The sequence below is a fragment of the Natator depressus genome, chromosome 11 (assembly GCF_965152275.1).
Source record: "Natator depressus isolate rNatDep1 chromosome 11, rNatDep2.hap1, whole genome shotgun sequence".
NCBI lineage: Eukaryota > Metazoa > Chordata > Testudines > Cheloniidae > Natator > Natator depressus.
The window spans coordinates 62707818-62721667 of record NC_134244.1 but is presented as its reverse complement, the minus strand read 5'-3'; the positions used below and the strand labels follow the sequence as shown (position 1 = coordinate 62721667).

Below are 13850 nucleotides of genomic sequence, written 5' to 3'. Positions count from 1 at the left end.
ACAATAAGGGTTAAGATGAGTAAAAACCCTGTATAAGAGCAATGTTCATCTTTCTAGTAAACCCATCCATTTGCTATGGCACAACTGAATAGTGACAGCAGTGATAAAAAAACGTTTAGCTTTGTTTACCTGATGCAACAGAAGCTATACTTAAGGCACTCGTGTATTTGTCCTCTACCTGTACCAAACCTTGCTAACAATGCCCTCATTTTACTGACACTGTTCATATCACAGCACTTAATATTACAGCATTTCAATCTTAGCAACCACATGGACACAATACACTCATCTTACCAGTGTCTATTGTATCAATAATACAGGGACCAAAAAGTGATGAAGTAAGCTTCAATACAGTAAGCCACAGGGCTGCTTTGTAAAAACTGGTGCTGAAGCCCCCTAACTCAGATGCCAGCCCTCTAAGTGCAGTGCTGGTACCAGAATGCTAAGAGCATCAATGAAAAATACCTCAACAGTGCCAAACTAAGTGCATCCTGAAGCAATAACAAAGAGGCAAAAACTTTACGAGGCACTAAATTATCAGCACCAAAGTGTAGAGGAAAAACAGGTGTCAAAATGCTACAATACTGCACTGAAGCAACCAGAGGCAAGAACCTCAAAAATGAATGTTTACCAGACCTGACTGGAAGGCTGGATAAAAGATCTGTAAAGGATACCTAGCTAGGGGGCACTGGGATCTGGTAAAAAGCTGTAGCAACCTGGACATTTGGAAGGCAATATTTACATGAAACAAGGAGTGGGTGTGACAGCCAGTTTCTGCCCTGGGTGTACTCCCTCTTTGAAGGGGAGTTCTGGGGTCACCCACCAGCTGGGGGATCTCCAACAGCATGACCGTGATGATCTGGATCACTCTGCACAAGGCCTGGATCTCATGGTGATCCCTTGAGAGGGTGGAGTTGGGGGCATGATCCCTATTTTTGTAATGCCTTTCATTCAAAAGATCTCACACCATCCCTGTTGGGTACATAAATAAGATCACGACCATTTTACAGATAAGGAAACTGAGGACCAGAAGGGTTAAAACTCATCACCAAAGGTCACAAAGGGCTTGATTCGTTTCCCATTAAAATCAATGGAAAGACCCCACTGACATAAATGAATGATGGGAGAGGCCTAAAGTCACAGAGTGGCAAAGCCAGGAAAAGAACCCAAATCCCCTGCTCTATCCACGTGTCATCTGGAAGCTGCATAAGACTTCTGTGTAACTGACATAAAGTCAATTCATGACTGTGACCCAGGACCTCTTTATGCCAACTAGCAGAGCCCTATGGTTTCTCAAATAGAAGAGGCTCTAGAAGGTAAACAGTTACACCAACTATTTACGAATATCTGAAACCTGTCCTGATAGAGGAGACGGGACCTTTTGGGTAAAGACCTTTTGAAAAGGTGAATTCTGCAGTTCAGCACTAGTTATTTCTTCATTCATACTACTCAAACAGTGCACAACACTCTGTTCATGTGATGACCTCTCGCAGTGTATCCCCGGCTTACCAGAAGATACACTCACCGAGGTAACACAGTTGGCTTTTTGGAACAACAAGTCAGTCAATCAGACCCGTAACAACCCCCAGGATTTCTTTCCCATCACAGATGACAGAAAACATTGCCATTTTCTTTCTTTCCATTTTCTTTACTGTTTAATGCAGAGGTGTCAAATACATGGCCTGTTCTGCAGCTCAGATAGGTCATGGAGGGCCCAAATGGGAGGAGCTGAAGGGGGAGCTCAAGCTTGTTGGGGCAGAATCAGATAAACCCCTTTCTCCTTTTCCCACTCCCAGCCAGCCACTTTCACCTCCACAACATCTGGACTTGAGCAGGCTCTTTCCCAGCCTCTCTCTGACCCCACGCTCCTTGTTGCCCTCCTTCCCCACAGTGTAATAGGCTTGGGGGAGTGGCTGTTTCTCTCCCGCCTCACCAGTTCCTGCTTCTCCAAACATCCCTACCTCATAGCGTAGAGTTCCTTTTTCTCTCTCCCCCACCCTATCTGCTGCCACTGCTGAGACATGAGACTCCAGGCTCAGAGGAGCACCTGCTTCTCTACCCCTCCCCTTGGCTCCTGCTGCCTCCAGAGAATAGAACCCACAGGGCAAGTGCCCAAAGGGAATGGGTGAGATGAGAGAGAGAATTCACCGAAGTGGGAGGTGAGCACGGGGACTAGTGACCAGCAGAATGCACAGAAGGCTAAGTTAAAGAACAGAGGAAAGGAGATTGCATAAATGTATTTACTTAACAGATGCTAGTTGAAAGGGTAACTCAGCCCTTGAAGAATGAACTGACAGCCAAGTCTTATGGCTTCATAACCACAATATACTGAGTTACCAGATGTTGTTTGTCTTAGTTGGCATCTTTAAAGAAGATTGACCTTCTTCAGATAGTGTTTCATAAAAGGGATGAGAAAGGCCAGGAATCTATTTGCATAAACAATTACACACCCACTCTTCTCTAGACCTGTTAGAAATGTAATGTGTATATTGCACGAGTTTCACACTTAGTACTCTAATTCTATGCACAACTAAAGCAAAATCAACACTACACACATACCTGTTCTTCATTAGACGCACTTCTCTCTTCCGCGCAGCTTCCTCTGCTGGCTGGGTGGGAAGTGCTGGGGAGGAGGCCATGACCACGCCAGGTGCAATGGTGCTGGTGGGTGCTGTGCGAATCTGGTAGGTCTGCACGTCTCCTGAGGCAGCTGAAAGGGAAGTATAGTGTTAGGTTACACAGCACTGTGAGAATCCACTGTTAAAATACTGTGTGAATAACACCTAGTCACCAATCTAAGCATAACCAGATAAAATGAGGTGATGACTCTAGGCTACAATACAGGAGGGATTAGCATTATCCGGGTTATCAATGGTAGTTCATTCTTAGTTTAGTATATTTATGGTTGCATCCATTCTTGCTGAAGAGGGCTTAGCTTGTGTCTGATAACTAGATTTATCTGCAGCTGCTGGTCCCACTGCACATTTATCTTCCACTGGATTTCTGACAGTTTTATTTTGTGAACAGGCTAAGCAACCATAAGTCTAGCAAGGTAAGCAGGAAATAGCTTTTAGGATCTTCCTAGGCAAACAGTACTTTTCAAGTGAACTCCAAATGACTAACTGCAGATGCGAACTGGTATCTGGGGGTTTTGTGCAGAAACGTAGGATGTGTATCCACGGCAGGCATGTGTGCAATTTAGACACTAACCTTTGAAACCCAGCCCATAGCACAATGCTATTTCTTTATGATCAGCTTTTATTTACTTGGGAGTCTATTGCATTTTCACTATTACTTGAAGAAATGGCTTTTTAAAAAAATATACAAGACAGAAGATCAACAAGACATATTTTCCTCATACATATTATTAATCTTAATGCACTAATATTCATCAAGGCTTGAAAGTCTCTCCCTTGAATGACTTGAACAGAGTCAGAGCAAAATCAGAAGCATCCTTTTTTAACAATGTCTGTTTTGTAATGCCAGGAAGAGCATTAAAAAGGAACAGTGATTTCTAACGGGAGAGGGCAGTTAATTACTAGTAAAGGAAAATTCCCCTATGGAAAGAAGATTTTGAACAGATCTCTGCCCAAAGAACAGGAAAACATTCCTAAAACTTTACTTCTAATTTATCATCATTGCAGATAACCACTTGACAGAAATTAGGAACTCTCAAGAAATTTGTGTCACAGGTTTTGGGGAACAGATAGCAAACATTCTCTTGAAAGAGCTGAAGGAAATAACAGTATGGACAAAGCAAAAGTTAACTAGCTTTCAGGAACCGAAATAGAAGCATTTTCTATATTCAAAAATATCTTAAGTTTGTTCTGAGTGAGAGAAAATGTGACATATAGTTTTGTCTTGAATTTATTTTATCTGTTTTAGAATTTGATCTGTGCCAAAACTGTTAATTGCTTTTTCTGACATATTTGAGGGAATTATTTTGGCAAGTTAAATTCCCTTGGGACTAAACATAAAATGACATTTCGTACCCTGTACAACAACTTGGTTACTCGGTACAAGAATCTGTTGTCCATCAGTGGTCTGAGCATATTGTAAAATGGTGGTGCCAGGCTGGGTTGCAGCTGCGTTCGTCATGGTCAACGTCTGGAGGCCCTGTACTCCATCTGTGCCATTGTTAGCCAGCTGTATTGCTCCTCCTTGGGTGATAGCAACTGAAAACAAGTACATTTGATACAATAGTTAAAAGATTAATTTATTCGATATCCTACATGGTTATTTACCATTTACAGCCCAGTTACAGAAGAACAGTTTGAAACACCTGAGTTAAATCCCTTGCATAACTACATACCTTAACATCAGATAGGTCACTATAACTGTATTTTAGAAGTGGTCATTCTTCAGCAGTGACCTACTATCATTTCATTCAGTACCATAAGGTTGCCACCTTTCTGACAAACAAAAATATAGACCAAGTTTTGCCTCTCCTATCAATCACATCCCTGCGATGAGCTACATCCCTCCCAATGTAGAATGAAGAATTGTAATATTTACTGAGTTGATGATTTTCTTGTTGGCTACCTGCTCTTTTCTCTTTTCTTCCTTCTGCTCCTTCCTCTAACTCCTCTCCTACATGCTTTTCTCTTCCACTTTCACCTTGCTGTGTCCATTTTGTTCTCCAGTGTCTTTTCCTGCTTGAATCTCCCTCTCCACTACCTCTCCATTCCCTTCCCATGCATTGTTTCCACACACACATATCCAGTCTCTCATTCCATCTAATAATTTTGTTTCCGCTTCCCTTTCACTTCCTCAATCCAATAATTTCCATCCCAGTATTCAGGCTGCAGTGGGAGCACATCTTACACAGATCCCCTCATTCAGCGTCTCTAGAGTATTTCTCTGCTTTTCCACATATATATCAGGATGTATCAGACAGAGCAGATATTGGCAGGAACAGTATTTGTACATCGATGGTAGAAGTGGAGTGTCAGCAACATCAATCTCTAAAAAAATCAAGAGGCAGACTGGGGAACAGACCAGGGAGCAACTATAGCACAATGCTTTTAAAAGGACACTTAGAAGAGGAATAAGGCATTTGATAGGTCTTCTCTTCCCCTTCTTGTACACTTAACAGGAGTTCATCTGTTTGTTTTAGCTGATGGAAAGTAGAACATGTACCTTACTAACAGCAACCAACAGGGCTTGGGAATGTAAATTATACATTTTACACACCCACAGCTGGAATGTACTTAAAAGTCACAGACCCTAGTATATAGAGAGAGTCATGGAACAGGATTAATAAGGCTTCTGACATTGCACAAGGGTCAGATTAAACTAGTGTTATATTGGCTTCTTTTACCCCAGCCCAAACAGTCATGCAAGTAGAATTTAACAGTTCTCTTTCTTCCTGTCCAACTATCACAACCAATAATAAACGTAACTACATACTGTACTGCCCACTGCTGGTTTGGTAAATTGGAGTTGGCACTGTTACAGTGGTGATGGCAGGTGCCGATGTCTCCTCTTCGGACTTTTCTTCTTCAATCCTTGGCACTCCTGGGGCGTCTGAGGATAAGTCATTCAAAATTTTTCTGGCAAAGACAGTGTGTTGTAAAAATTTTAACAAAAAGTGAAAGTAAAATCAATTCTACTGGCTACTTGGTGCTGGGGAAAACTGAAAAGTGTAGCAAATAGGGAAATAAAATACATGGGATGGGAAGAAAAGTTAAAGCACACTTTAAAACGATTTTAGGTAACTGTTTTAAAAATGCCATCAGAAAAGGGTGCTGTGGAATCAATCTAGAATAGCCTGTGTGTTTCTGCATACTTGGATCGAGAACTCACATTTTCCCTTTTTCGTCAAAAACTTCTTTATCTTTTATATACTTTTTACAAGTTTTCTGCTCTCAGTCACAGAAAGATGTGAAAAAAGAAAGCAAGAGCATTTAAAGCACCAAACCTCCTCATTCCCCCATCCACACTCAGAGGAAGTGTACCTGCTGCAGAGGCCACCAAGGCCTAAACTTCACCCAGGGACTTAAGTTTCAAAAACTTGGCAGAAATTACTGTGAAGTGCAACCAGCACATGACCTACCATCTGTTCAGGAAACAAAGCTGGGCCTTTTAATGAAAGTCACACGATTAAATCCACAGATTAGGTAACTGTTCTGCTTGAGAAAGCTTTGGGACTTGCAATAGTAAAGGGGGGAAGGAGCAATTTGGGTTTAATTACTGAGTTGGCTTAATTATTTAAAGCCAAAATGGACAAAACATAACATACTGTAGAACCTCAGCGTTACGGCCACCAGACTTATGAACTGACTGGGCAACCTCACACCTCATTTGGAACCGGAGGTTCGCCATCAGGCAGCAGCAGAGACGATCAATCAATTGAATAAAGCAAATATAGCACAGTACTGTGTTAAACGTAAACTACTAAAAAAATTAAGAGAAAGTTTAAAAAGAGATTTGACAAGGTAAGGAAATTGTTTCTGTGCTTGTTTCATTTGAATTAAAAGCTTGTTTCATTTGGTTAAAAGCATTTTTCTTCTTCATAGTTAAATTTCAAAGCCGTATTAAGTCAATGTCAGTTGTAAAAGTTTGAAAGAACAACCATAACGTTCTGTTCAGAGTCACAAACGTTTCAGAGTTACGAACAACCTCCATTCCCGAGACGCTCGTAACTCTGAGGTTCTACTGTAATCATAAAGGCCATGGATCTCACTGACTATGACTAGAACTGACTGGGATAGCTGCTCAACAAAACAGCTGCCCAAAATGCTTGGGTCTACCACCTGCCCTCTGTGATGCAATCTGACTGATAACTCTCTCTACCAAGAATATGGAGGAGTGGCAAACTCTCTTTTATTGACTGCACGCTCCATCGTATGCAACTGCAAAAGGCTTCATTAGGCAGCAAGGCAAATTGGGATTTTCTTTTGTTTTTGTATGAAGCATCTATTAGTTCTGTTGTGGATTGCACCCCTAGTTCTCATCCAAAAACATTTGAACAACCCAGGCCCAGACTACACTGAATTTTCCTGCCTGGCTTTGGTAGCCAAACCTATATTGCTGTATTCCAAGGAGGCTAGTCAATTACCAAACAATTTGAGAGGAAGACAGAGATAGAAATAGGGCTTTGTTGTTGTTATTAATTAGATTTTGTTAGTACCTAGGAACCCCAATTGAGGATCAGCTCCCCATTTTGCTAGCCGCTGCACAGACAAGTAACAAAGACAACAGTCATCTCCCTGGAGAGCTTACAATGTAGGCATCAGACAGGTGATGAGACAGAAAAGATGAGACAGGTGGACAAAACAGACAAAACAGATGGGGGGTTGGGGGATGAGGTAATAATAAAACTAAACAGCAGTTATCAGAAAAGCAGAAATTACAGCTCACCACTTTCCTAACCAATGCCGGATGGGCATGGTAGGTACTGTGGCAGAGGTAAAGTGTTAAGGAGGAATTTCAAAGATGATAAGGTGGTGGCTTTTAGAATTTAGATGGGGAGTTTCTCACAGGCACATGAGGTGGCGTGGAAAAAGTGCAAGATATCTGAGGAAAAAATGGACAAGCAAGGTGAAGATGTGGTCATCAAGGAGTTGGTTATGGCTCCCTGATTCTGTGGGCTGATCCCTACTAGCCCTGTCCCTGATGTAAATTACAGCAGCCTGGGTTATGCTAGTTGAGAACTGGCTGTACTCTGGTCCTGACCCTTTCTGTCCCAACATGACCTTTCCGCTGGGGTGGGGAGGCTGGCTGGCATAGGAGCCAGGTACACCAGCTTTATACCAGTTGAGTTGCCCCCTGCCTAAATGGCACATAGAAGCTGACTTGAGGGGGACAGAATCTGGCCCTAAGTGACTTCATCAAGGCTAGAGACGCAGTCAGTGTTAAATCTGAGATGAGAATGCATGAGTCCCTTGTTCTCAGTGCTCTGCCTTGTTCACTAAACTCTGTTGCCTCATTTCGTTCAACTGCCTTTTCCTTGTGGTCAGAGGTCATACTGGGTGCTCAACAGAGGAGAAAGCTCAGCTGCAGACAGCTGACTAGGAGGAAGTCTGTGGCAGATTTAACACCAGTAGCCCTGCCCTCCACAGCTACAAACATACCTGGGGCACTCACAAAATCTAGAAGCCTGCCATCATGGCTTTAATGGACCCCCAAAGACCCTGAATGGCTATAGAAGGGGACATAGAATAACCTGTGCACGCTAGGAAAAATGAATAACAAGTTTTCAAGCCAGGTGACTGGCTTATATTTTCAAGCCAATTTTCACAAAAAAGGGCTAGAAATGTATAGCTGGATTTTCAGAAGTACTGAGCACCCACAAATCACTCTGACATTGAGGGGAGCTGTGACTGCTTATTAAAACTGCATAGTTAGTACGTTTTAAAACAAAAGGTGAGATTCTCATTTTAAAGCCCCCCAAATCAGAGTTAGTGTGAGTATGATTATGGGTCCCAAGGCCAATTCTGATCCAAATAAGTGATTCCAGTACTGTCTCCATATCTGCTACTGACATTGTCCCTGCACATTTTCTGAGGATGTGGGGCTCATTCTAGACCTTCACATGCCAAAGTAAGGATAAGTGTCAGTTTCAGCACACCAAAAAGCATTGCTGAATGGAATTACATATAATCAATTGCTCCACGGTACTGAATTTTAAAAATTAATTCATTTACTCAAATACAGAAGAAAATTCAACCCTGCCAGAATGAGCTGTTCTTTGTAACGTTCATGGGCATTTACTAAAGGAAGGAAGACCTGAATGTCTGCTTTAAAGAAAAATACCAGTTGTTCTGCTGCATAAGTGCTTACATGGAAGTTACAGATGCCGAAGGCTAGCTCTAACTCACACCCACGGCGTTCCTGATTTCGAGCATTTTGAAGAGAATAATACATGTAAACTAGCTTGACTAGGCCACCTCTCTCTCTGCTGGGCACCTACAGCCTGTTTGGTTATTAACTAGTTTTCCTCAAGAAGCATGGCAAATTCTGAAATACCACCTACAGCAGTTTTAATGAGCCACACAATGTCGTGTTTCCACTGAAAGTCTCAGGTGAAGGAAAGAATTAAATCTGACTGTTGCTAGTGTTTCAACATTAACAACAAACAGAAAGGTTGATTTTACAGAGACTACAGAATATACAGCAGCAACCTGCCTGCACATTTCAGTGGCACTCCAAGAATTAAATATCCATTTAAGCAACTTAAGGCTCCTCTCACAGTTGTATCTAAATGCTACACATAAAGATTTATTTAGCATTCAGCTTATTCTCAATTGATTTTCTTTCCTATCTCTCCATAACGGCAGATATTTTTCTCTTCCTCCTTATCTTATTCTGCTTATCTCCTGGCATCCCATCAGAAATTGGTCATGGAAAGGTGTCACTGAAGGAATATTTTAATAAAAAAGTAGATCTCACATTAACTACAGAAACACACCATTTGTTTACCCATTTGCTGAATAAATGCATCAAGCAAAATGCTTCGGCTTTTAACATCCATACCTATAGGAGGGTCGTCTGGAAAGGATCTCTCTGCGTTTCTGAGAGTCTGTGACACTGTCCACTGACTCCTGTGAATCTTCACTTTCTGCAATAGTGGAGATCTGTAAATAAGAACAGAATAAATTTACCACTGTAAGCAAGTTTAACAAGCTACTTCTACAGTAATAAATCTACCACTAAAAGCAAGTTTTCACAGTATGTGAAAGACATTCCCAATACAAGTACTATACAGGACTTTGACCTAGAAAATCAGAAGTAATAGCTGATCACTTGTTACTGGATACATAGATGCCCAAACTCAACCATCTAGCTTCAGAAATGTATTTAACAATTAAGTCACTCAAATGAGAGAATATATAATGGGCAAATTATTATAAATAATGGTTCCACCCACTTTTTTCTTTCCATAACTCCTTCTTTCTATCCTGCTTCCATCCAGTCCAAAGAACCAAAGCAAGGTAGGCAGTCAGGTCTGGAGACACAGTAACTAGAAGCAACGTGGGATTGAAAGCAGAAGGGTCTGGAGACAAAGGGAATGAGGAGTGCAGTTGTGACAGAACCAATTATAAAACTCTACAAGGATATGGAGGTCCTGCAGGAGCCTTTCCTGGTTTCATGCTGTATACTTGGTGCTTAAGGCCTTCTTGGTGCCATGCTAACGGGTTATACAACCATAGCAGACTGTGAAGTATTGGACTGTAAATATCACCATTCCAAACACATTTTTGCATTTCATCCTCTGTTCTGAATTCCAACATGATTTCATCATCAGTCTCTTACCTTGAATCACTAGAGCCAGAAACAAGTGCCACATACCATCTGAAAATTGTGCATCTCCAGATTTTAACAGGATAAAACACTAAACTCTAACTCCAGTGGTCTGAGGTAGGTAGAGGCTGATGAAAGTACAGAACTGAAGCAATGCAAGGAAATAACCAAGATCATTATCAGAATGATCCAATTTTAAAGCATGAGTTTCACCTAATTTTTTTTAAAATCGATACTGGTTTAAATACCTCTATAAAAAAAATCTCAATAGTTAGCCTTTAACTTAGTTTAGTTCTCATCTCTGTGGGTTCCCAATGCCCCAAAAATGATTTACAATCCTTATCTTATGTGGTCAGTAACAGCTTCAATAGTTCCTGCTTCCATGTTCAGCAACACTGGATTTAAAGGGTAATTTAAAATGTTGCTCAGAGAAGGAACCACAGTAGAGATTAAGACTAAGGCTTTCTGGACTACTGAAGCCTTTCTCCAAGTCTTTAATAAGTTTTGAGATTGGCTTTTCATCCTGTGCATCATGAACTGTATTGTCTTTCTTTGTTTATACAGCATCAAGCAATTATTAAGGTTTTATAAAGTTAACATTCAAAACAAAAATATTAAAATCACTTATTGCAACCTGCCAGAAGTAGAAATACACATGCAAATCAGTACAAATGTTTTCCAAGAAGCAAAAACTTTGATTCCTGAACATCAGCCACATTAATAATTCGGCAATCTCTAAAATTCTTGTTGTTGTTCATTTAAGATACAGAAATAAGACATCTTAGAAGTCACTAAACAGACATAAAAATGGTCTAGTAATGTTAACATTGCAGCAGGTAAAAGCCGGATATAGAAATAGTATCAGCAAAAAGCACAACTTAATAGGCTTACCAACTTCTAGAGGGAAATGAAACTCAATAATGTATGGAAACGAAAAGCAGATAAACCATAAAGAAAGAGACAAAAGTAATGGGGTAACAAGTACAGTACAGACTTTCCTTTCAACATATTCTAAGTTGACATGACAGAGAACACACATAAGTTTGATTAAGGTGGACTGATAAGGTTATATAGAATGCATGACTTAGGAGTTTGAAAGCCTTTAATACATACCTGAACCGTCTGGACCTGTGGAGACTGAATAACGGATGGCTGGGCTGCCTGAATAACTCCATGGACTTGAACTGTCTGTCCATTAGGCAACTGTACTAAGGTCACCGTTGGGGCAGAAGATGTTGCATGAGCTGTCGGCATAGATACCTACAAAAGAGAGAGAGGGAATATATATTAGATTATTGCAGCATCTCATTATTTGACTACCAAGAAAATTCTTAGCAGTAAAAGGATGATGCCTCTTCTCCTAGGAAGGGCTTTGGTAACCAAAAGTGTTTAAAAGGGACACCAGAAAACAAAACAAAAAAACACACCCTTGTCTAGGCCCAACATTTGTCCTAATTTGTAACTTACTTTTCTGAAGAATGTCCCCCTGGCTCTAAACATCATGTTATAAAACCACTGCCAAGAAATGAAGGAAACACTTCTTTTTTGAGGTAATGTAATCAAAACCTAATATGCGCCCCTCCCTTGCAGCAATTAAATATTGCTAGAACTGTGAATATTCCTACAATGAATATTTCCTTCCACGCACTGGAATGGGGTACCTAGGGAGATGGTGGAATCTCAATCCTTAGAGGTTTTTAAGGCCCGGCTTGACAAAGCCCTGGCTGGGATGATTTAGTTGGTGTTGGTCCTGCTTTGAGCAGGGGATTGGACTAGATGACTTCCTGAGGTCTCTTCCAACCCTAATATTCTATGATTCTATGAGATGTTGCTGACTCACAGGCAGAAACATATGGGAGCCGAGCTATGTTTGTTTTCAGACTAGAAAATGCAGGAGAGTATTTGCCAACTGTAAAAAGTCAAAATTAGTTAGAGAGTCAAATTTTGAGACTTGTTAGAAAGTATAGCCACGAAGTAAATCAAATCAAGTAGCTGGCAATGTCCTTTTAAATGAAGCCCACAGACCAACTGTTCGAACAGAGTAACAATGCATGTTTTCAATGGAAACAATGGCTTCTAGGTAGTCATTTCAATGTTATACTGAAAGATACACAACTAAGAGTTAATTTATTGCTACAAAGAACAATGGTTACAATCTTCAAACATGGGTGCCTAAATATGGTTTTTGAAGCTTAATTTAGAGCTTGTCTACATGGTAAGCAATGCACACTATAGGGGTGTGATTTCTAAAGCACACCAATGTGCTGTGCGCTAACTGGACCACGCAGACCCTGATGGCGAGCATAAAAAGTTCTGTGTAGTGCTACGTTAACACGCACTAGTGTATATTGCTGTGTCATGCAAACAAGCCCTCAAAGACCCAAGTTTGAATATGCTAATCAATGTCACTATGTTTAATGGAGTTTTCAGGCAACTTAATAACTTTTGACTAAAAAAATTCTATGAACCTCAAATAATGTCATACAGCAGCATTAATATTTATTGTAATGCAGAAGTGAACACATTTATATCTTAACAAATGAATGATTTTCAAAAGACTGATCTCTGAATTTCCATAACCAACAATCCTTTATGTGGAAGCCTTGTTTGATAGAAAATCAAGGGAAACTGTACTTGGATCACCCAGGTGTCTCCCCTTTATTCTCCAAATTTGGTGCCTGTCTTTTCGCTCTCTATTGTGAAGATGGCTGCTGCAAAGATGCACTGCATTGTTGCACAGCGGCACTTGACCAATTTCACATGTGCCATCTGCAGCTGAAACCAGGAGCTACAGTAGCATGGCGCTCCTCTTCTTTGGCAGTTGAGGGGCACTTGTGCCATGATGTCAGTTGACTGGAGGAAGGGTAGTAAACAATCTGGGAGACAAGCTTCTCAGGCAGAAGGGAACAAACTTGCAGAAAAATCCGCTTTTTAATGTAATTTTTTAAGACAAATTAAGTTCCATCATCATGTGGCCTCATTAATAATGAATCCAACTGACTAAAGCAGTTCTTGCCAATGAAAGCAAAGCTGATCAACTGAAGGCTGTTGTGCTGTTGAGCTAAGCCAACATCTGATAATGATTTCAGCAGATGTTTCTGACTCATACCTAATGGAATCAGTTTACCTTATTCAAAATAGCAAGTATAACTTTTCTCTTTACTAGGGAAGCATTCCCTAGCCCTCGAAAAATGTAACAATAAAATTATAGAATCATAGAAACATAGGGCTCAAAGGGACCTCAAGAGATCATCAAGGCCAGCCCCTGCACTGCGGCAGGACCAAATAAATGTAGACCATCCCTTGCAGGTGTTTGTCCAAATTGTTCTTATAAACCTCCAATGATAGGATTCCACAACCTCCTTTGGAAGCCTATTCCAGTGTTAAAGTATCCTTATAGTTAGAAAGTTTTCCCTAATATCTAACCTAAATCTCCTTTGCTGCAGATTACTTCTTGTCCTACCTTCAGTGGACAGGCAGAACAATTGATCACTGTCCCCTTTATAACAGATTAAACATATTTGAACACTGTTATCAGGTCTCCCCTCAGTCTTCTTTTCTCAAGACTAAACATGCTCAGGTTTTTTAACCTTACCTCATAGGTC

The 13850-nt window shown here is 40.7% G+C and overlaps 1 protein-coding gene across 1 annotated transcript in view; it reads right to left on the bottom strand.

Moving 5' to 3' along the window:
- The window catches only part of CREB1 (cAMP responsive element binding protein 1), a 46406-nt gene that overhangs the window by 6983 nt on the left and 25573 nt on the right, over positions 1 to 13850 (bottom strand). Inside the window, exons 3-7 of the mRNA XM_074968018.1 lie at positions 11359 to 11505; positions 9478 to 9578; positions 5410 to 5552; positions 3993 to 4175; positions 2560 to 2710 (exon numbers count right to left, since the gene is read on the bottom strand). Coding sequence (XP_074824119.1) covers positions 2560 to 2710; positions 3993 to 4175; positions 5410 to 5552; positions 9478 to 9578; positions 11359 to 11505 — 725 coding nt within the window. The remainder of the gene's footprint in view (positions 1 to 2559; positions 2711 to 3992; positions 4176 to 5409; positions 5553 to 9477; positions 9579 to 11358; positions 11506 to 13850) is intronic.